At 44.7% G+C, this 21,598-nt stretch overlaps 1 protein-coding gene across 1 annotated transcript in view; it reads right to left on the reverse strand.

The window, feature by feature from the left end:
* Positions 1 to 820: 820 nt before the first annotated feature.
* Positions 821 to 21,598, reverse strand: part of LOC132393099 (uncharacterized) — a 34,248-nt gene continuing 13,470 nt past the window's right edge. The window contains exons 2-4 of the mRNA XM_059967908.1: positions 13,651 to 14,562; positions 7,287 to 7,444; positions 821 to 3,123 (exon numbers count right to left, since the gene is read on the reverse strand). Of these exons, the coding sequence (XP_059823891.1) occupies positions 1,876 to 3,123; positions 7,287 to 7,444; positions 13,651 to 14,548 (2,304 nt within the window). The 5' untranslated portion in view covers positions 14,549 to 14,562 and the 3' untranslated portion in view covers positions 821 to 1,875. The remainder of the gene's footprint in view (positions 3,124 to 7,286; positions 7,445 to 13,650; positions 14,563 to 21,598) is intronic.

Consider the following 21,598-nt stretch of genomic DNA (forward strand, 5'->3'; position numbering starts at 1 on the left):
TTTCTGTTGATCAGTGTCAAAAAGAGCCAAATTAATTTCACTGTGATTCAATGCTGTAAAACAATAAAACATTAAAACTCCCGAGGGAGTGAATACGTTTAATAGGCACTATAAGTCCATGGGTGGGAGAGGTTTAGAAGGCTGTGGGCCAAGCATTGAGGAGATGGGATTATCTTGCTGGGAAACACAATCTACACTAGCATGTTGGGCTGATGGACCTACTTCTTTGTTGTACGACAATGACTTAAAGTTCTGGGGATCCTGTGGTTGGTGACCCAACTCTTGACTCACCAAGGCCTTCCCATCCTCAGAAAGATGCCAGTCAAGGGTGTGATGGATAATCTCTGCTTGCTTGGATGAATGTAGCTCCAACAGCTCTCTGAAACTTGGCATCATCCAGGACAAAGCAGCCCACCAGATAAATACCTCACCACCGACCTGAATTCCCATTCCCCTCACCCACTGGTGTACATTGGCAAACCGTTAGATTGCCTGGCAGTTACTCGACAAGAACACACCGTACAAACCACTGCCTCTACCACTGAGGAAAATAGAGGCAGCAGAGAACCAGTGTCCCCTGCAGCTTCCTCTCCAAGAACCATGACATCCTGACATCCACGGTCCTTCACAGTCACTGGTTCTTCACCGTTGAATCCCCAGCTCAACGGCGCTGTACACAACAGGCACAGTTGGGATTCAGGGAGGAGGGCAGAGAGGGAACACAAAGACAAGGACAGCAGAGACATTTCAGTAATAAGACACTGTTAGCTTTTATTTTCTCCAGATCAACTGAGATACAGTATCATCACTTTTGCTTGTATACTGTCCAGTGAGACTCGAGCGATACCAGAGGCCCTCTGTCAATGCCAACTATTCACTGTCCAGCTTGCAAGGGGTGCATCATGGAGAAGGGTCACTTTCAGACAACAGGGAATTAAGTCAGACATCGGCTGGTCACGAGTTCAATGGAAGGGCCATGATATCGGTGGACCTTGCCAATCTAAACCCACTCCCAACAGCACAGGATGGGGGGGGGGGGGGAAGCAATCCAGGAATTCTCAGAACAGCATAGGGCGCAGCAGTCAGAGCACGCCTGAGAGTGAGACCGTATCTCCTGTGGAAACATTTGGCTGAGCCGTGGCCAGTGAGTCAGCCTCAGGGATCATAGGAGGCACAAGGTATGGTGTGGAACAAGAGGGAGGGAGGAGCACAGGTCTAATAGAGGCCAGAGGACTCAAGATCAGGCACACAGCCCCTGGAGCAGTCCCCACTGCCACCTAGGATCATAATACAGAACAAAGGACCCTCCTACACCCGGGGTCAGTGTAGTGAGTACAGGGACTCTGGGGTCAAATCCACATGTATATCCAGGATCAGTAAATAAGGTCTCTGGCATTTTGGTCTCCAGCCACCACTCTCCTCTACACAGCCTTGCTCTGTAACTCCTTCCTGTGCATACCCTTCCTCTCCAATCCTCTGTGTTCCCTCCCCCTCCAACCTCCCTCCTTTACACAGCACTGCTCCTCTACACTCCCCTCTGACCCCTTCCATTGCTTTGCACCCCATGACTCCACTCCACCTTCCCCACACAGTGCTGTGCTCCCTTCCTTCCCGGCACTCTGGCCCAAGCATGGCAATGACATCTCAGCTGAACTCTGTCCCACCCAAGGGTGTCGGATTCTGCTGGCAAGATGCTTGGCGGCTCCCATAGAGTGGTCTGGCTTCCAGCAGAGACGCTGACCATCTCCTAACCTCTGGGACCTTGTACTGCCGCATGCCTGGGATTCTGCTGCACTGCCGCCAGTTGTCCATCCCATCCTCACTGCGGTGCAGCCCCCTGCCCTGCCCCACACTTGCCCGCTACTCATTGCTGGCTCAGTAGAGTTTCATCCTGGGGTAGAGCCAGGGCTCTGGACTGCTGCTGCCCCAGCCATTCTTTGGGAGGACAGTGGGCAGTGGCAAATCACTCCATTCCAGGCAGTCAGACGGTGGGTAACACAAGGAGAGGGGCAGGGGCTCCACTCTGCACCTGAGTCCTTCTCCTGGAACCAGCTGGCATGCCTGTGCCCCATTCCAGTTCAGGTAAGCCCTGCCATGCGAGTCCATCAGTGGACCCTTGCTGGAGTCTTTCCCATCCCAGGTGCCAGTTCTGGGCGAGCCGTGGATTAGCCCGTAGTGGGTCTGAGCACCGTTCCCTGAGGCTGACGACTCCCAGATGTGGTGTGGACTTGCTTTGGCCGCTGCCCTGCCACACAGGAGTGAGGGTGATGGCTCCAACACAGAGGCATGGAGCACTCCCTCTGGGCTTGGCTCTTGTGTGGTTTGCCAGGGGGGCACGCCAAGCCACTGGGGAGAGGAGGGCCGGTCTGCTCCAGCTTGAGGCCAAGCCCGACCCTTTGCCAGCGAGTGAGGCTGCAGTGGGAGGGGCGGCATCTCTCTTGTGCGCCTGCACTCTGGCAGAGGTCTTTTGTTTCCCACTGGGTGCCTCCCACCCGTGCTTCTGAAGATGGGGTCTTCATCCACCTCATTCCAGCATTTGCTGTGGCCAGCGGTCCCTAGCCCACACTCCAAGTGCCCCCAACTTCCCTGAGCCCTGGTCTTCTTCCCTGGATTTGGGCTCAGTGGGCTCCACTGACCCCTGCCTGGGGTATCCTGGTAAGCCTCCAGAATCCGTGCCAGCGAGCTGTTGGCTTTTGGCATCCGCTGATGAGGGCTGCGGCTGGAGAATGGCGAGGAGGCACTGGATGGCAGTGCCCGTTTCTGAGCAGCCGATGTCTGGCCCAGGTCTGTTGTTTCCGGGCTGAGCTCCCATCTGGTGAAGGGGAAGTCCCTCCTCACAACAGGACTTCGGGGAATTCCTGGGGCAGCCTTGCTTCTCCATAAACTGCCGGTGTTTCTCCATGGCCACAGCTGTTGGCGAGCAGAGGTGTTGAGGGCACGCTCCTCATCTGCCTGGTTCCCTGCAAAACTACCCACCTGCGGTCCAAGAAGAGAGGCAGTGGTGCAGATGACCTTCCGTGGGCTGAAGCCTGACTGCCCTGGAGTACCACTCAAAGATATCCCGAAGATCTTCCCTCCAGTAAAACGACTGCTGTCCAGCTTCGGGGACCAAAGGGGGCTCACCTGGTCAAAAACAACACTGCTCAGGCTGTGTACAGTTCAGAAAGGTGTGGTTAAGCTAATTTTAAACAGTAGAACCAGTCAGATCATTTGTCACTTTTGTGATTGGCAGGATGGCCAACCAATAGCTCTGAGGCAAAGGATTGTTGAGTCATAGAGCTGTGGGGCATAGAAACAGGCCCTTTGGCCGACCATCATGCCTGCCTATACTAATCCCACTTACCCACATTAACTCCACATCAATGTATACCCGGCTCATTCAGGTACCCATCCAGCTGCCAATGAAATGCTGTCTGCACCACCTCCTTTGGAAGCCCATTCCAGATGCCAGCTACTCTGTGAAAAATGTACCCAACAGATCCTTTAACACCAACTACAGTATTGTGACTGGAACTGCATATAATACTTCAGGAGAACTCTCACTGAAGCATTGTACAGCTGTAACAAGACTCCCAACTCTTGTCCTCATGGCCCTGCCCTATGTGCCAAATGTACTACCCTGTCTGCCTCTGTTACCACTTCAGGGAACTACATACTTGTACCTTGAGATCTCTTTATTCTAGAACACTCCCCACTGCCCTCTATTTACCATGCAAGTCCTGTCCTGGTTTATCTTTCCAACTGCATCACTTCACACGTGACCAATTTAAATTTCACCAACTATTCCTTGACTCTTTTTCTCAGTTTAATCAAATCCTTTTATAGGCTTAGACAGCTTCTTCACTGCTCACCACACCACAAAATCTGGTGTCATCTATAGAATCATGTCACCCACATTCTCATCCAAATCATTAATATATACAACAAACAGTGGACCCAGTACAGTCCCCTGTGGCACGTTACTGGTCACAGGCCTGTAGTCTGAAAATCAAGGCACTATCACCACAAACCTCCATCTCCTTTCACCAAGCCAATTAAGTATTCAACTGGATTCTACGTGATGTCACCTTTGAACCAGGCTACCATATGGGACCTTGTCAAAGGCCTTGCTAAAGTCTGTATAGGCGACAGCTACCATCCTTCCCTCTTCAATCCTCATCATCACCTTCAAAAAACCCAATCAGATCTGTGAGACACAATTTCCCATGCACAAAGCCATGCTGACTATCTCTAATGAGTCCTTGGTTTTACAAATGTTGGTAGATCTTGTCCCTCAGAACTCCCTCCTGAAACTTTCCCACCACTGATGTCTGGCTCACCGGCCCACAGTTCCCTGGGTTATTCTTGCAGCCTTTTTTCAATAAAGGCACAGTACCTCACCCATAGCTGAAAAAGATACATTTCTTCCAGGACCCCAGCAATTTCTTCCCTTTGTTCCTTCAACATCCATGGATACACTTGATCAGGCCCTAGGAATTTATCCACAAATATTTCAGGATATCACTGTTCTCTTTCCTGAATTCCCCAGCTTGCATGACCTTCTCCACAGTAAATAGAAACGTGAAACATTCATCTCAAATCTTGCCCGTCTCCAATGGCTCCACACATAGACAATCACACTGATCCTTAATGGACAATAGACATAGGTGCAGAAATAGACCATTCGGCCCTTCGAGCCTGCACCGCCATTCTGATATCATGGCTGATCATCTACTATCAATACTTGGTTCCTGCCTTGTCCCCATATCCCTTGATTCCCCTATCCATAAGATACCTATCTAGCTCCTTCTTGAAAGCATCCAGAGAACTGGCCTCCACTGCCTTCCGAGGCAGTGCATTCCAGACCCCCACAACTCTCTGGGAGAAGAAGTTTTTCCTTAACTCTGTCCTAAATGACCTACCCCTTATTCCCAAACCATGCCCTCTGGTACTGGACTCTCCCAGCATCTAGAACATATTTCCTGCCTCTATCTTGTCCAATCCCTTAATAATCTTATATGTTGCAATCAGATCTCAATTTCCTTGATTCCAGCATGCACAAGCCCAGTCTCTCTAACCTCTCTGTGTAAGACAGTCCGGACATCCCAGGAGTTAACCTCGTGAATCTATGCTGCACTTCCTCTATAGCCAGGATGTCCTTACTTAACCCTGGAGACCAAACCTGCACACAATACTCCAGGTGTGGTCTCACCAGGGCCCTGTACAAATGCAAAAGGATTTCCTTGCTCTTGTAATCAATTCCCTTTGTAATAAAGGCCAACATTCCATTAGCCTTCTTCACTGCCTGCTGCACTTGCTCATTCACCTTCAGTGACTGATGAACAAGGACTCCTAGATCTCTTTGTATTTCTCCCTTACCTAACTCTACACTGTTCAGATAATAATCTGCCTTCCTGTTCTTACTCCCAAAGTGGATAACCTCACACTTATTCACATTAAACGTCATCCGCCAATGGGACCCATTGTCTCCTTAGATACCCTTTTTAAAAAAATATTTATTGACAGACAGCATGGAATAGGCCTTTCTGGCCCTTTGAACCATGCTGTCCAATAACCCTCCTATTTTAAACCTAGTCTAATCACAGGACAATTTACAAGAACCAATTAACTGACCAACCAGTACGCCTTTAGACTGTGGGAGGAAACTGGAGCACCCAGAGGAAACCCACATGATCATGGAGAGAATGTACAAACTCCTTATAGGCAGCTATGGGAACTGAACCTGGGTTGCTGGAATGTAAAGCTTTGCACTCACCACTACCGTATGTAGTGGTTATATGTCATAGGATTCTCCTTTACCTTATCTGCGAAGGATACCTCATTTTCCCTTTTTGCCCTCCTTAATTTCCTTAAGTGTGCACCTACATCCCTTAAACTCAAGGGACTTGCTTGATCCCAGCTACTGATAACTCCCATAAGCCTCCTTCTGATTTCCTGTCCAGAGCCTCAATATCCCTCAGCCAGGGTTCCTAATCCACCAGCCTTGCTCTTCACTCTGACAGGAACATGTTGGCTCTGAACTCTTCCTATCTTACTTGTAACATCCTCCACTAGTCAAGCAACCGTTTACCTGCTAATAGAGATTAGCATGCAGGTACAGTGAATAATCAGGAAGGGTTATGGCTTTTATTTTGTTTAGAGAGGAAGTGTGGAACAGGCCAATGAGCCACACCACCCAACAACCCACTATTAACCCTAGCCTCATCACAGGATAATTTATAATGACCAAACAACGTACTAACCAGGATGTCTTTGGAATGTGAGAGGATACCAGAGCACCTGGAGGAAATCCACACACTCATGGGAACGACATACATACTCTCACGGACAGCAGCGGAATTGAACTCTGAGCTCCGACACCGCAAGCTGTAATGGTGGCACCCTAACCACTACATTACTGCAGTGCCCTATTATTGTAAGAGTTTTGGAGCAGGAAACTTTGGATCAGCTTTTCAGGCATACAGTGTTGCCCTCTGTTTAAGGAGAAATATATTGGCATTGGAGGCAGTGCAGAGAAGGTTCACTGGGTCAATTCCTGGGTTGGAGGGGTTGACATACTAAGAAAGGTTGAGTGGCTTGGGACTATTATCAATGGAGTTTAGAAAGAGGAGGTGAACTGTGTACACTTTTAGTCACCCTGTTAGAGAAAAGACTTCATTGAGCTTGGAAGAATGCAAAGAAGGTTTATGAGAATGTTGCCAAGATTCGAGGGCCAGAGTTATAGGGAGAGCTTGGTCAACTGAGGACTTTATTCCTCGGAATGCACAAGATAGAGGGGTGAGTTTACAGAGTTTGGTAAAATCATGAAGGTCAGAGATAGGGTAAATGCACACAGTTTTTTTTCCCCCAAGGGGAATGAAGTCAATAACCAGAGGGTTCAGGTTTAAGGTGAGAGGGGAAAGATTTAACCTGGATCCAAGGAGCTACTTTTCATGAATCGGGTGGCAGGTGCCCTAGGAAGTGGTTGAAGTGGGTAAAATAATAATATTTACAGAATATTTGAACAGGGACATGGAGAGGAATGATTCAGAGGCATATGGGCCAAATGTGGGCAAGTGTGATGAGTTTAGATGGGCATCTTGGTTGGTTGGATGAGTTAGGCCAAAGGGCTTGATTCTGCATTGTACTACTCTATAACTATGGCCAATTTAAACTATGCTCCGGGGGGGGGGGGGCGTCAAGGGAGTGAAAGGGTTGTTGAGGCCATGGATGATGGAACAGACTCGAGGGGCTGTGGTTTCTTATGTTCTAATGTCTACTTGCTCTACAAGGAAGGATTAGTTTACCACAGTTGAATGTGTGCTGGAAAGAGGTCCACAAACCGAACCATCATTCTGAATCAAGAATGAATCTTCAATCCGTTGATCTTTTGGGGACAAGGATTTGTTCACAATGGTGCTTTCATCAAGTGGGCTGCAGCCGGATCTGGGTGGTCTGCTCGTCCCTGCATAAATTCAGAAGCTGTAGTCAGTCACCTAGCGACATTAAGTGCACAGCCTCAAGGGCACAAACCCTCAGGATGTCCTACAGTACAAATGAAAATCGCGTGGTGTTTGGCTCTTTGGCCAATTAGCTCTCCCCTCTTCCACCTACCTCACTGCTCGCATTTGCTCCAATTTAATAACTCATTAAGCACTCCTTTAGAAAGTTGTGGTTGCACTGACCTGAGGGGTAACATTTTCATGCAGAGGGCATGAATGAGGAAGTAGATAAGGCAGGTACATTTGCATTATTTAAGAAGCACCTGAATGGGCAGGGCTTGGAAGGATATCAGCCAAAAGCTGGAAATTGGGTCTAGCTGGGTGGACGTTGTGGTTAGCATGGACTGGTTGGGCTGAAGGACCTGTATTGCTTTATGACTCATTTCCATTAATCATTCTTTTCCAGTTCATAACTAAAATATATTTTTAGTCAGAGTCATATGAGGCCAAGTCATTGGGTGTAATTAAGGTAGAGATAGATAGGTTCTTGATTAGCCGGGGCATCAAAGGGTATGGGGAGAAGGCAGGGGATTGGGGATGAGTGGAAGAATTGGATCAGCTCATGATTGAATGGCAGAGCAGACTCAATGGGCTGATTGGCCTACTTCTGTTCCTATATCTTATGGTCTTTTATAGCATGGAAACAGGCTCTTCAGCCCAACTTATCCATGCGCTCACTGGAAAGAGTCACATTTCCAGTACTTCATTTTTCCAGCATCTGCAATTATTTTGATCTTCAAGTTGTTGGAGAGCTTGGATGAAGTGAGAGGGCAATGGAGGTAATACATTTGAAATATCAGGTATGTTTCAAACTAAATTTGTGCTCGATCTGCAAGGTAATGTACTTCAGGCTAAGAGCACTATCATTAAGAGCTGAGGTAGACTGAAACCTCTTTATAAAAAGAGCTGCAGTTCCTCTCCCTCCATTCTCTGCACACTAATATACCTTTCTAAGAGCCTCCAAAATCCCTCTGTCATATCTGCCTCCACTACCACCCCTTGTAGTACATTCCAGGCACCTACTATTTTCTGTGTAAAAAAGACTTGCTCTGTGCATCTCACCTTCAATATATACTCTAGTGTCAGACATTTTGACCCTGGGATAGAAAGATACAAACTGTCCACTCCAACTATGCCTGTCATAATCAGATCTCTCCCCTCAACTCCTGCTGTTCCAGAGAAAACAGCTCTTTAATCCAGGCAGCATCCTGGTAAACTGCTTCTGTACCCTCTCCAATGCCTCGACATCCCCTCATAAGCGAGTGACCAGGACTGAATGCAAAACTCCAGAGGGGGCTGAACCAGAGTTTTATAAAGCCTCAACATAACTTTCTGATTCTTGAACTCAGTGCCTCAGCTAATAAAGATAAGCATGTATACAGTCCTATCAGCCACTTTCAGGGAGCTGTGGACATGGGTCCCAAGATCGCTCTGTACACCAAAATTGTTTAGGCCTTGCCGTTAACAATGTACTGTTGATCTCCCACATTGCAATACCACATTGCGAGAGTTAAACAACTTCTATTTTTTCTGCCCATATCTACTGTGTTCTATATCCCACTGTATCATTTAGCAATTTTATACATTATCCACAATGTCAGCAATCTTTGTATCATTTCCCCCATCCACACCATTTATTTAAGTTGCAAAACAACAAGAGTCCCAATACGGCTCCCTATGTAACACCATTTGTCACAGAACTCCAGCCAGAATAAGTCTCATTGTCTTCTCTGGCAAGCCAATTCAGAATCCAAACTGCCATGTCACTCTGATTCACTTCAGTCTTAATCTCCTGGATTAAGGACTTTGTCAAATGCCTTACCAATTTCCATGCAGATAACATCCACATTCTACCCTCAACAATGAACTTTGTCACCTCACAATCAGCAACAGGTTTATTATATTTTGTAAAGTTTGTCGTTTTGTGGCAAGGTGTAACAATTACAAACTAATACACAGTGCAAAAGGGGAATAACAAGGTAGTATTCATGGGTTCATGGATCATTCAGCAATCAGTTCCTAAAACATTCAGAGTGGGACTTCAGGCTTCTGTATCTCCCCCCGATGGTAGTGATGAGAAGAGGGCATGTCTCAGATGGTGAAGGTCCTTAATGATGGACGCATCATTCTTGAGGCACAGCCTTCTGAAGATGTCCTCGTCAATGGGGAGGGTTGTCGCCACGATGGAGCTGGCTGAGCAATCTACTGTACGATCCTCTGCAGACTCGTGCGATCGTGTGCATCAGAATCCGGCAGTGATGCAACTAGTCGGTATATTCTCCACCACACATCTGTACAAATTTGCTGGAGTCTTTGGTGACAAATCTCCTCAAACTCCTAATGAAGTGGAATTCAATGTGCTGGGCCCAAGCTAGACCAGAGATGTCGCCACCCGGAACCTGAAGCTGTTTGCCCATTCCACTGCTGACCCTCAATGAGGACTTGTGTGTGTTCTCCTGACTTCCCCTTCTTGAAGTCCGTAATTAATTCCTTGCTCTTGTTGACAATGAGTGAAGGAATATGGACAATGTGTAGGCAGGAGAGATTAATTTAATTAGTTCGACACAACACTGTGGTCTGAAAGTCTTGTTCCTATGCTGTACGTTTCCATGGTCTTTCTGTTCTACCAGTTATACCCTCAAAAAAAAAAACTGCTTTTACATCCTTCATCATGAAGCCTAGCATTTTCATGGCTGTCCATGCCCTGAACTCAGTGGGACTGGGATATTTTTGTTGTAATAGGAACATGGCCAAAGGAGGGGAAGGACTGAATGCCAGGTACTACACACAGGACAGAAGGGAAGGAAAGAGGAGGGTGAGGTGCATTTTAGATTAAGGGGAACATCAGGATAGGAGTGAGAGATGAAATCACTGGAGGATAATCCACTGAGGCTTTATGGTTGAAGCTGAGAAATAAGGAGGGAATCGTTGGGGTTATACTTTTGGCCTCCAAGTAGTCAACAGGAATTAGAGGAACACATGTGCAGGGAGATTGTGATTTGCAAGAATAAGATGATTTTCATAATAAGGAAGTTTAACTTTCCTAACATAGCCCAGAACTGCCGTATTGTTAGGGGCTTAGATGGGATGGAATTTGTCAAATGCATTCAGGACAGTTTCCTCAAGCAATACATAGAGAATACAGCACAGTTCAGGCCCTGACATTGTGCCAGCATTTTAATCTAACCAGTCTTTTGGACACAGGCCTCTATTCCTCTTTCATCCCTGTGCCTATCCAATGGCCCTAGTGTATCTGCCTTGACCACTACCTCTTGCACCACATTTTATACACCTCCACTCTCTGTTAAAAAAAAATCTACTTCTGACTTCCCACCTATAATTTCCTCCAAACACCTTAAAATTATGCCCCCTTGTATTAGCAAATTCTGCCCTAGGAAAAGTCTCTATCTATGCCTCTTATCATCTTGTACACCTCTATCAAGGCACCTTTCATCCTCTTCCTCTCCAAATAGAAAAGTGAAAAGCCCCAGCTTGCTCAACCTATCCTCATAAGACGTCCTGGTAAATCTCCTCTGCACCCTCTCTAAAGCTTCCACATCCATATTTTACTTCTGGGGCACCAATTAAGGTGACTCGAAGTGGCAGCTTGTTGGAATATCACATATTCCCCTTTCAGCCTGCTAAGGCTGAGAACCACAACTGCATCTGAGGTCTGTATAGTTAGTAATGATGTTTTAATCTGATTAAACAATCTATCGCTGTTTAAGACCAACTGAAAGAGATCTGACTGTGGTCAGTGAACTGATCCCTTAAAACGCTGGCGGAAATGAGGTCATCGCAGTGGGCTAATTGTTCATTTAAAAAACAAGATTTTTGACTCCCAATACGGACTAGCTTGCCGGCAAATGTAGAGTGTCTAGTAGATAAAACTGAAGACCTCAGAGCTAGGAAACTGTATCAGTTGGAACTGAATCACTTGGACAATACAAATACCTATGTCAGGATGCTGTTAATTGACTATAGCTCCGTGTTTAACACCATCATTCCCATAGTTCTGATAATAAAGATACAGATCCTGGGCCTCTATACCTTCCTCTAACTGGATCCATGACTTCTTAACCAGAAGACCACAATCTGTACTGATTAGTAATAACATCTCCATCTCACTGACAGTTGACACTGGCACACCTCAAGGATGGAGGTCTCACTAAGAGGATGGTGATAAAACACATCAATTCCTGCCAGAAAAGTGATTTGGATTCCAATTTGCCTCCCATCACAACAGGTCAAAAGCAGATGCAGTTTCACTCAATCCTGGAACATCTGGAGAGCAAAGGTGCATACATCAGGATGCTCTTCATTGACTACAGCTCGGCATAATATTATCACTCCCCCGAAACTAATTAAAAGATTTAAGTCCTAGGCCTCAATACCTTCTTGTACAACTGGATCCTCGATTTCCTCACTTGCAGATCCTACAAAGTCCATCAGCACAGTGCACCACAAGGCTGTGTGCGTGGTCCCCTGCCCTACTTGCATTACACATGACTGTGAGACTTAAGCACAGCTTCAATGCCATATTGAAGTTTGCTGATGACACCACTGTCATAGGTCAAATCAAAAGTGATGACGAATTAGCATGTAGAAAGGGAGATTGAAATCTGGCAGAGTGTTACCACAAAACAACCTCTCACTCAATGTCAGCAAGACAAAGGAGCTGATTACTGACTTCAGGAGGAGGCAACTGGAGGGTCATGAGCCAGTCTTCATTGGGGTATCAGAGGTGGAGCTGGTCAGCAACTTTAAATTCCTCGATGTTATTATTTCAGAGGATCTGACCTGAGTCCAGTACATAAGTGCAATTACGAAGAAAGCACTACAGCTCCTCTTCTTTCTTAGAAGTTTGCAAAGATTCGGCATAACATCTAAAACCTTGACAAACTTCTATAGGTGTGTGGCGGAGAGTTGCATCACGGCCTGGTATGGGAACACCAATGCCCTTGAATGAAAAAGTCTACAAAAAGTAGTGGATACAGCCCAATTCATCACAGGTAAAACCCTCCCCATCATTGAGCACATCTACATGGAGCAAAGTTGCAGGAAAGCATCATCAATCATCAAGGTCTCCCACCATCCAGGCCATGCTCTTTTCTTACTGTTGCCATCAGCAATATGGTACAGGAGCCCCAGGACTCACACCACTAGGTTCAGAAACAGTTATTACCCCTCAACCATCAGGCTTTTGAACCAAAGAGGCAACTTCAGTCAGCTTCACTTGTCCCGTCATTGAAATGTTCCCACACCTATAGACTCACATTTGAGGCCTCTTCATCTCATGTTCTCAATATTCATTGCTTATTTTTATTAGTATTATCTTTTCTTTCTTTCTTTTGTATTTGCTCAGTCTGTTGTCTTTTGCATGTTGGTTGTTTGTCCTGTTGCGTGTTGTCTTTCATTGATTCTATTGTGTTTTTTGTACATACTGTGAATGCCCACAACAAAATGAATCTCCATGTTGTATAAGATGACATGTATATACTTAGATAATAAATCTCTACCTGAAATGTCGACTGTTGATTCACTTCCATTTCGATAGATGCTGCCTAACCTGCTGAGATTCTCCAGCATTTTGTATGTGTTGCTATTATGACTTTGAAGTAATTATCCCCAAATTACTTCACACTGGCTGTCAAATGCATTAAGTCCCATGCCAGGACATCAGGTCCATCAGTTCCCTCACTGGTTAGAAGAACATTCTTTGCTCCCACATCCAAGTGGGACTGAAAAGACATTGCTAGAACATGTGGACGCTCCAGGAACCTAGGATACATCCCATTCCCCCCCTTGACCAATACCAACTTATGCAATCATCCATACCATTACTTCCCCTCCTCCATGACATTAACTTACTCCTCTGCATTTACAAGACATCTACCACTAGACTCCTGGAGATTTTCTTATTCATCCCTCATTCCCATTCTTCCAGTTCCTGAGCCCCATTTATGGGTCTGCCCCAGGTGTTCCCACTTTGGAAAGCTTCCACTGCTCTTTACCGTTTTCCCAGATACTTACTTATCCCCATTCTGTGCTTGGGAACTGCCATCAGGAAGACCGACTGAGGGACTGGGTAGTAAATGGAGTTACACATTTTCTTCTGCCATTTATCCATTTACCTTCCCCTTATTCACTCCTCTGCAGATTCTCTCACCTGTCACGGGAGCAGCAGCTGATTCTTGCTTTGTCAAGAGTGCTGGGAGCCAGGGACCTGTCTTCCTTCCATGCCGTTCTATCAGAATATTCACAAGCTCTTGTTGTGTGCTGCGCACCAGGTTTTGTCCCGGAAACACCTGGTGGGTGTTTAAGGTTTTGATGAGTTTGTTAGCTAGTTCAGTGGTGGGGACTACCCACTCTTTGAGGCCACGGTGACATTGGGATTTGCTGTCTGTGGCCTGGGTGGGAGAAGCTAAAATGGTGCGAGCATTCTCCACGACAGGCTGTAGTTTGGGTGTTAAGGAACGTGGCTGCTGGACAGGAACTACTGCCTCTTTTGGAACTGGGGTACAGCTCGTGACCTCCATTGCCTCCTCTGCTAATTTAGTAGTGGTGGACTCCTTGGTGATGGCTGGACTAGAGTCTTTTGTCTGCTCCCTGTCCAAAAGCCTCTCAATATTGATAGATTTGACCTCCTTATTGAATATCCCCAGGTGATGGGTGAGTCTGCTTTGTGTAATAATCCAGCTGGGGTTTGGAGATGGTTTAGGAATGGAGGTCTCAGCTGCCCAAGAGCTGATGACACATTGACAGTGACACTTCTCGGCTGGAGGCATGTCCTGAAATGGGCGGCTTGCTTTGCATTTAAACAGCTTTTCAACAACCGCTTTGCCAAATTTTGCACGATTCAGCTCCCTCCTGGTCTTTCTGCGCTTAATTTTAATAACTGTCTTATGAGCTTCAGCTGTCTTCAGGGTGTCCTTTGTGACTTGTGAGTTCATGGCTGTGGGAAGGGGACAATTCCTTTCCTTTGGTCCACCCTGTACAGTCTGGAAGTAGCTGAGAATCCTCGTTCTGCTCCTCTTCAACTTACACTGGTGACTCATGATCACCATCGCTGTCTCATCACCTGAAATAACATATTTATAGTAAGTAGCAGAGTATAATGTCTTATAGGAACAGGCTATCAGACCCACCCTGACAACTTCATGAAGCTGTTCAGCTCATTAGAAGCACAGGAGTAGACCCTTCAGCCTACAATGTCTGTTAGACATCACAGTCAAGTTTATTGTCACGCACAAGGACAGGTGACGACAGTGCAATGAAAAACTTACCTGCTGCAGCATCACAGACACATGGCACCCCAACATTCACACGGTGTCCAAACATTCACACGGCATCCAAACATTAACAAGAGAAACAAAAAAGTTAAATTTAAATCTTACACAATTTTTTCAAAACAGAACATACTTTGTAATTAGCACAAAAAAAAGTTATTTTAGTGCAAGGTGATCAGTGTTGCTGAACTCTAGTGATTAGGGTTTTGCTGGTTGGTTCAAATACTGTACAGAACACAGAATACAGTACAGCAGAGGAACAGCCACAATGTTCTGCCAAACCCAATAAATTAGTGATCAATGGCCAACTAAACTAATCCCTTGCGCCTATGCATGTCCATCTCCATCCATTTTCCACACACGTATAGTTAAAGGTAGGTAGCTGTTCTGCAACCTGATGGTGGAGACTTCAGTACATTCTGCCCAGTGGGAGCTGAGGAAAGATGGTGGGAATCTTTGATAACGGAAGTTGCCTTCTTGAGGTGATGCAACCTGTAGATACTGCTGATGGTGGGGAGAGATGTGCCTGTCATGTGTAGTGCAGAGTCAAATACTCTCTGCAGTTTCTGCTTGTATATTTGAATTGCCACTGCACAATGCACCCAGATATAACACTCGCAACAGTACATCTGTAGAAGTTTGTTAGTGTTTGGTGACAAGTCAAACATTCTTAACCTGCGGAAAAAATAAAGACACTGGTAAGCCTCCTTGTGGTTGCAGCTACAGTGCCTATAAAAAGTATTCACCCCTTCGAAGCTTTCATGTTTATAACATTGAATCACAGTGGATTTAATTTGGCTCTTTTGACACTGTTCAACAGAAAAAGACTCTCCATGTCAAAGTGAAAACAAATTTCTACAAATTGGTCAAAATTGATTACAATCATTAAACAGAAAATGATTGATTGCACAATTACTCACCCCCTTCAAGTCAGTATTTAGTAGATGCACCTTTGGCAGCAATTACAGCCTTGAGTCTGTGGATAGGTCTCTAACAGCTTTGCACATCTGGACACTGCAATTTTTCCCCATTCTTCTTTACAAAACCGCCCAAGCTCTGTCAGATTGACACAGGGATTGTGAGTGAACAGCCATTTTCAAATCCAGCCACAGATTGGATTGAAGTCTGGACTCTGACTTGGGCGCTCCCAGACATTAACTTAGTTGCTTTTAAACCATTCCTGTCTAGCTTTGTCTTTATGCTTGCGGTCATTGACTTGCTGGAAAACAAGAATGGCTTGCTTTTCAAAACTGCAGTTCTCTTGCAGACTGCATCAGGATTCCCCAGCATTTTGCTACATTCATTTTCCCCTCTACCTTCACAAGCCTTCCAGGGCCTGCTGCAGTGAATCATCCCTATAGCATGATGCAGTCGCCACCATGGTAGGGATGGTGTGTTTTTCATGATGTGTTTGGCTTAGACCAAACATAGCATTTAGTCTGATGGACAAAAAGCTCAATTTTAGTTTCATATGACCGTATAACCTTCTTCCAGCTGACTTCAGAGTCTCACACATGCCTTCTGGCAAACTCTAGTTGAGATTTCTGAGTGTTTTTCAACAGTGGCTTTCTCTTTGCCACTCTCCCATAAAGCTGCGACTGGTGAAGCACCCGGGCAACAGATGTATGCTCAGTCTCTCCCATCTCAACCACTGAAGCTCGTAACTCCTCCAGAGTTGTCATGGGTCTCTTGTGGCCTTCCTCACTAGTCCCCTTCTTGCACAGTCACTCAGTTTTTGAGGACGGCCTGCTCTAGGTAGATCTACAGCTGTGCCATATTCTTTCCATTTCTTGATGACTTATTTAACTGTACTCTAAGGGAATTTGGTGACCTGAAATATTTTTTCTTGTATCTATCTCGGGACTTGCGCTTTTCAACAAATTTTTTTGCAGTTGCTTGGAGTGTTCTTTTGTCTTCATGGTGTAGTTTTTGCCAGGATACTGACTCACCAGTAGTTGGACCTTCCAGATACAGGTGTATTTTTACTACAACCAATGAAACACCTTGACTACACACAGGTGATCTCTATTTAACTAATTATGTGACTTCTAAAACCAATTGGCTGCACCAGTGATGATTTGATGCGACATATTAAAGGGGGTGAATACTTATGCAGTTAATGATTTTGTATTTTATTTTTGTAATTAATTTAGATCACTTTGCAGAGATGTTTTCACTTTGATACAAATCAGTCTTTTTCTGTTGAGCAGTGTCAAAAAAGCCAAATTAAATTCAATGCGCTTCAATGTTGTAAAATAATAAAACCTGAAATCTTCCAAAGGGGGTGAATACTTTTTATAAGCACTGTATGTGTTGGGTTCAGGACAGGTTGTGTGATATGTTAACACCCAGGAATTTAAAGCTGCTGACTTTCTAATATCATGTCATATTAAACAAAATATTCTCTGTCTCTATGTGATCCATATCTCGCCATTCCCTGAACATACATGTGTCTATCTGAAAGCCTTTTGAAGTGTCTCTATTGTATCTGCTTCCACCATCACCTCTTTTGGCAGCTCATTCCAGGCACCCATCCCTCTGTGTAAAAAAAAACCTGTTGCACACATCCCCTTTAAACCATAAAACCATAGAACATTACAGCACAGAAACAGGCCTTTTGGCCCTTCTTGGCTGTGCTGAACCATTTTTCTGCCTAGTCTCACCGACCTGCACCTGGGCTATATCCCTCCAAACCCCTCTCATCCATATACCTGTCCAAGTTTTAATTAAATGTCAAAAGTGAGCCCGCATTCACCATTCATCTGGCAGCTCATTTCACATTCCCACCACTCTCTGCGTGAAGAAGCCCCCCCTAATGTTCCCTTTAAACTTTTCCCCCTTCACCCTTAACCCATGACCTCTGGTTTTTTTCTCCCCTGGCCTCAGTGGAAAAAGCCTGCTTGCATTCCCTCTTGCATTCCCATTATAATTTTATACACCTCTATTGAATCACCCCTCATTCTCCTACACTCCAGGGAATAAAGTCCTAACTTATTCAACCTTTCTCTGTAACTCAGTTTCTCAAGTCCCGGCAACATCCTTGTAAACCTTCTCTGTCACTCTTTCAACCTTATTAATATTCTTCCTACAATTAGGTGACCAAAACAGCACACAATACTCCAAATTCGGTCCCACCAATGTCTTATACAACCTCACCATTACAACTCTTATACTCAATACTTTGATTTATAAAGGCCAATGTAACAAAAGTTCTCTTTACAACCCTATCTACTTGTGACGCCACTTTTGGGGGAATTATGTATCTGCACTCCCAGATCCCTCTGTTCTACTGCACTCCTCGGTGTCCTACCATTTACCTTGTAGGTTCTACCTTGGTTTGACCTTCTGAAGTGCAATACCTCACACTTGTCCGCATTAAACTCCATCTGCCATTTTTCTGCCCATTCCTCCAACTGGTCCAAATCCCTCTACAAGCTTTGAAAACTTTCCGCACTGTCCACTACACCTCCAATCTTTGTATCATTAGCAAATTTGCTGATCCAATTTGCTACATTATCGTTCAGATCATTGATATAGATGACAAATAACAATGGACCCTGAGGCACACCACTAGTCACAGGCCTCCACTCAGAGTAGCAATCCTCCACTCCCACTCTCTGGCTTCTTCCATTGAGCCAATATCTAATCCAATTTACTACCTGTGTATACCTAGCGACTGAATCTTCGTAACAAACCTCCCCAGCAGGACCTTGTCAAAGGCCTTACTGAAGTCCATGTATACACCATCTACTGTCTTCCCTTCATCCACTTTCCTGGAAACTTCCTCGAAAAACTCTAATAGATTGGTTAAACCTTCATCTTGAATGCACATTGTCTAGTATTTGAGATTTCAACCTGGGGGGGGGGGGTGGGGGAGAAAAACTCTGACCATGTACCCTATCTATGCCTCTCATAATTTTACATACATCTATTGGTTCTTACCCCAGCCTCCACCTGCTTGGGAGAAAACAACCCGAGTTTGTCTAACCTTGTAGCTCAAACTCTTTAATCCAGTGACATCCTGCTGGTGAACCTCCATTGTACCTTCTCTGAAGCCTCCATATCCTTCCTGTAAAGCGCTAACCTGAATTACCCACAGCTCTCGGGGGAGGGCTCCTTAATTAACCTTAATTTATCAATGCAAGTCAGGCAGATAAAAGAACCAAGCTCCCTGGAGCATCAGAGGCAGAGGAGAGATGCGTTAGAAGTTTTTAAAAAATTACAGCAAAACATAGATAGGGTAGAAAGGCAGATTCTTTTCCTCAGGGAAGAAATGTCAAACACTAGAGGACATGCTTTTAAGGTTAGAGGGGCAAACTTTTTAACGTAATGAGTGGTAGGTACTTGGAATGGACTTTCAGGGGTAATAGTAGAGGCAGGCAGTTCCGTGGAGATTAATAGAGATACTGTACAAGAGATTACATTTCAAAACCTCAGACTTTACTAGCCCTGATGAAGGGTCTCAGCCCAAAACATCAACTGTTTATTTGCCTCTACAGATACTGCTTGACTGGCTGAGCTCCTCCAGTAAGTTGTGTGTGTTCTCAAGACATCAGGACTAGTACAGTTTGGGGGTTCTTCTTCTTCTTCTATTTCTGGCAGTTTAGATGCATCTAGGCATAGTACTGCCCTCCACAGGATGTACAATTAATTACAGAATTTCAAGAAACTCAAATTCTCAAGTATAAACTAGTCGCACGTAGAAACAGAATAGTAAACTTTTCAATCAGATGGTGGTTCTCATGGTGACCAAACAAAGATTTAGTAGAAAAACAAAATACATTTAAGTTAGACAGCCTCTTGAACAATATTCTTCTTTCAATTTTATATTGATTACAACTCAGCAAAACATGGATGCTGAACAAACATCCAGTTGGATGTTTTCCTATTATCTTTAAGTAACAGTTTAGTCCACAATGCCCCAACCTAAGTCTTGTTAATTTCACTGTATCTCTGTGATTTAAATATATCTTTAATATGTCATTAGAAACGGGGATTGTGCCGGAGGATTGGCGTATTGCTCATGTGGTTCCATTGTTTAAAAAGGGTTCTAGAAGGAAGCCTAGCAATTATAGACCTGTCAGTTTGACATCAGTGGTGGGTAAATTAATGGAAAGTATTCTTAGAGATAGTATTTATAATTATCTGGATAGACGGGATCTGATTAGAAGTAGCCAGCATGGATTTGTGCGTGGAAGGTCATGTTTGACAAACCTTATTGAATTTTTTGAAGAAGTTACGAGGAATGTTGACGAGGGTAAGGCAGTGGATGTAGTCTATATAGACTTCAGCAAAGCCTTTGACAAAGTTCCACATGGAAGGTTAGTTAAGAAGGTTCAGTCGTTAGGTATTAATGCTGGAGTAATAAAATGGATTCAACAGTGGCTAGATGGGAGATGCCAGAGAGTAGTGGTGGATAATTGTTTATCGGGATGGAGGCCGGTGACTAGTGGGGTGCCTCAGGGATCTGTTTTGGGCCCAATGTTGTTTGTAATATACATAAATGATCTGGATGATGGGGTGGTAAATTGGATTAGTAAGTATGCCGATTTTTCTAAGGTAGGAGGTGTTGTGGATAATGAGGTGGATTTTCAAAGCTTGCAGGGAGATTTATGCCAGTTAGAAGAATGGGCTGAATGTTGGCAGATGGAGTTTAATGCTGAGAAGTGTGAGGTTCTACATTTTGGCAGGAATAATCCAAATAGAACATACAGAGTAAATGGTAGGGCATTAAAGAATGCAGAGGAACAGAGAGATCTAGGAATAACTGTGCATAGTTCCCTGAAAGTGGAGTCTCATGTAGATAGGGTGGTGAAGAGGGCTTTTGGAACGCTGGCCTTTATAAATCAAAGCACTGAGTACAGAAGTTGGGATGTAATGCTAAAGTTGTACAAGGCATTGGTAAGGCCAAATTTGGAATATTGTGTGCAGTTCTGGTCACTGAATTATAGGAAAGATATCAATAAATTAGAGAGAGTGCAGAGACGATTTACTAGGATGTTACCTGGGTTTCAGCAATTAAGTTACAGAGAAAGGTTGAACAAGTTAGGTCTCTATTCATTGGAGCGTAGAAGGTTGAGGGGGGATTTGATCGAGGTATTTAAAATTTTGAGAGGGATAGATAGAATTGACGTGAACAGGCTGTTTCCATTGAGAGTAGGGGAGATTCAAACTAGAGGACATGATTTGAGAGTTAGGGGGCAGAAGTTTAAGGGAAACACGAGGGGGTATTTCTTTACTCAAAGAGTGATAGCTGTGTGGAATGAGCTTCCTGTAGAAGTAGTAGAGGCCAGTTCAGTTGTGTCATTTAAGGTAAAATTGGATAGGTATATGGACAGGAAAGGAGTGGAGGGTTATGGGCTGAGTGCAGGTAGGTGGGACTAGGTGAGATTAAGGGTTCGGCACGGACTAGGAGGGCCAAGATGGCCTGTTTCCGTGCTGTGATTGTTATATGGTTATATGGTTAAAGAGTAACAGTCTGAGACCTTTTTAACTAGAGGGTGACTAGAAAAGAACTGCCCCCCCTTTTTCCAATCCTATTGCCAATTCTTCTCTGTGCCTTTTTTTAAATTTTAATTTTTTTATTTTCTTCTCTATGCCTTTTTTTTATCCTACTTCTCAATTCTGCTCAGTCTAGGAGTACTCTAATTCCTACTTGCCCACTCTGTACGGAAGACTTTGCAATGTGATTCACAATTTCATTTCCCTCCACCTCAGCATGCCCAGCTATCCATGTAAATCTGACTTCACAACCCATCTTCCCTACTCTAAACAAAACTAAAAGAATCTCAATAACTATGTCAGGATAAGCTTTTGATTTATTCCCTT

Source organism: Hypanus sabinus, chromosome 1 (assembly GCF_030144855.1).
Source record: "Hypanus sabinus isolate sHypSab1 chromosome 1, sHypSab1.hap1, whole genome shotgun sequence".
In the NCBI taxonomy this organism is placed as follows: domain Eukaryota; kingdom Metazoa; phylum Chordata; class Chondrichthyes; order Myliobatiformes; family Dasyatidae; genus Hypanus; species Hypanus sabinus.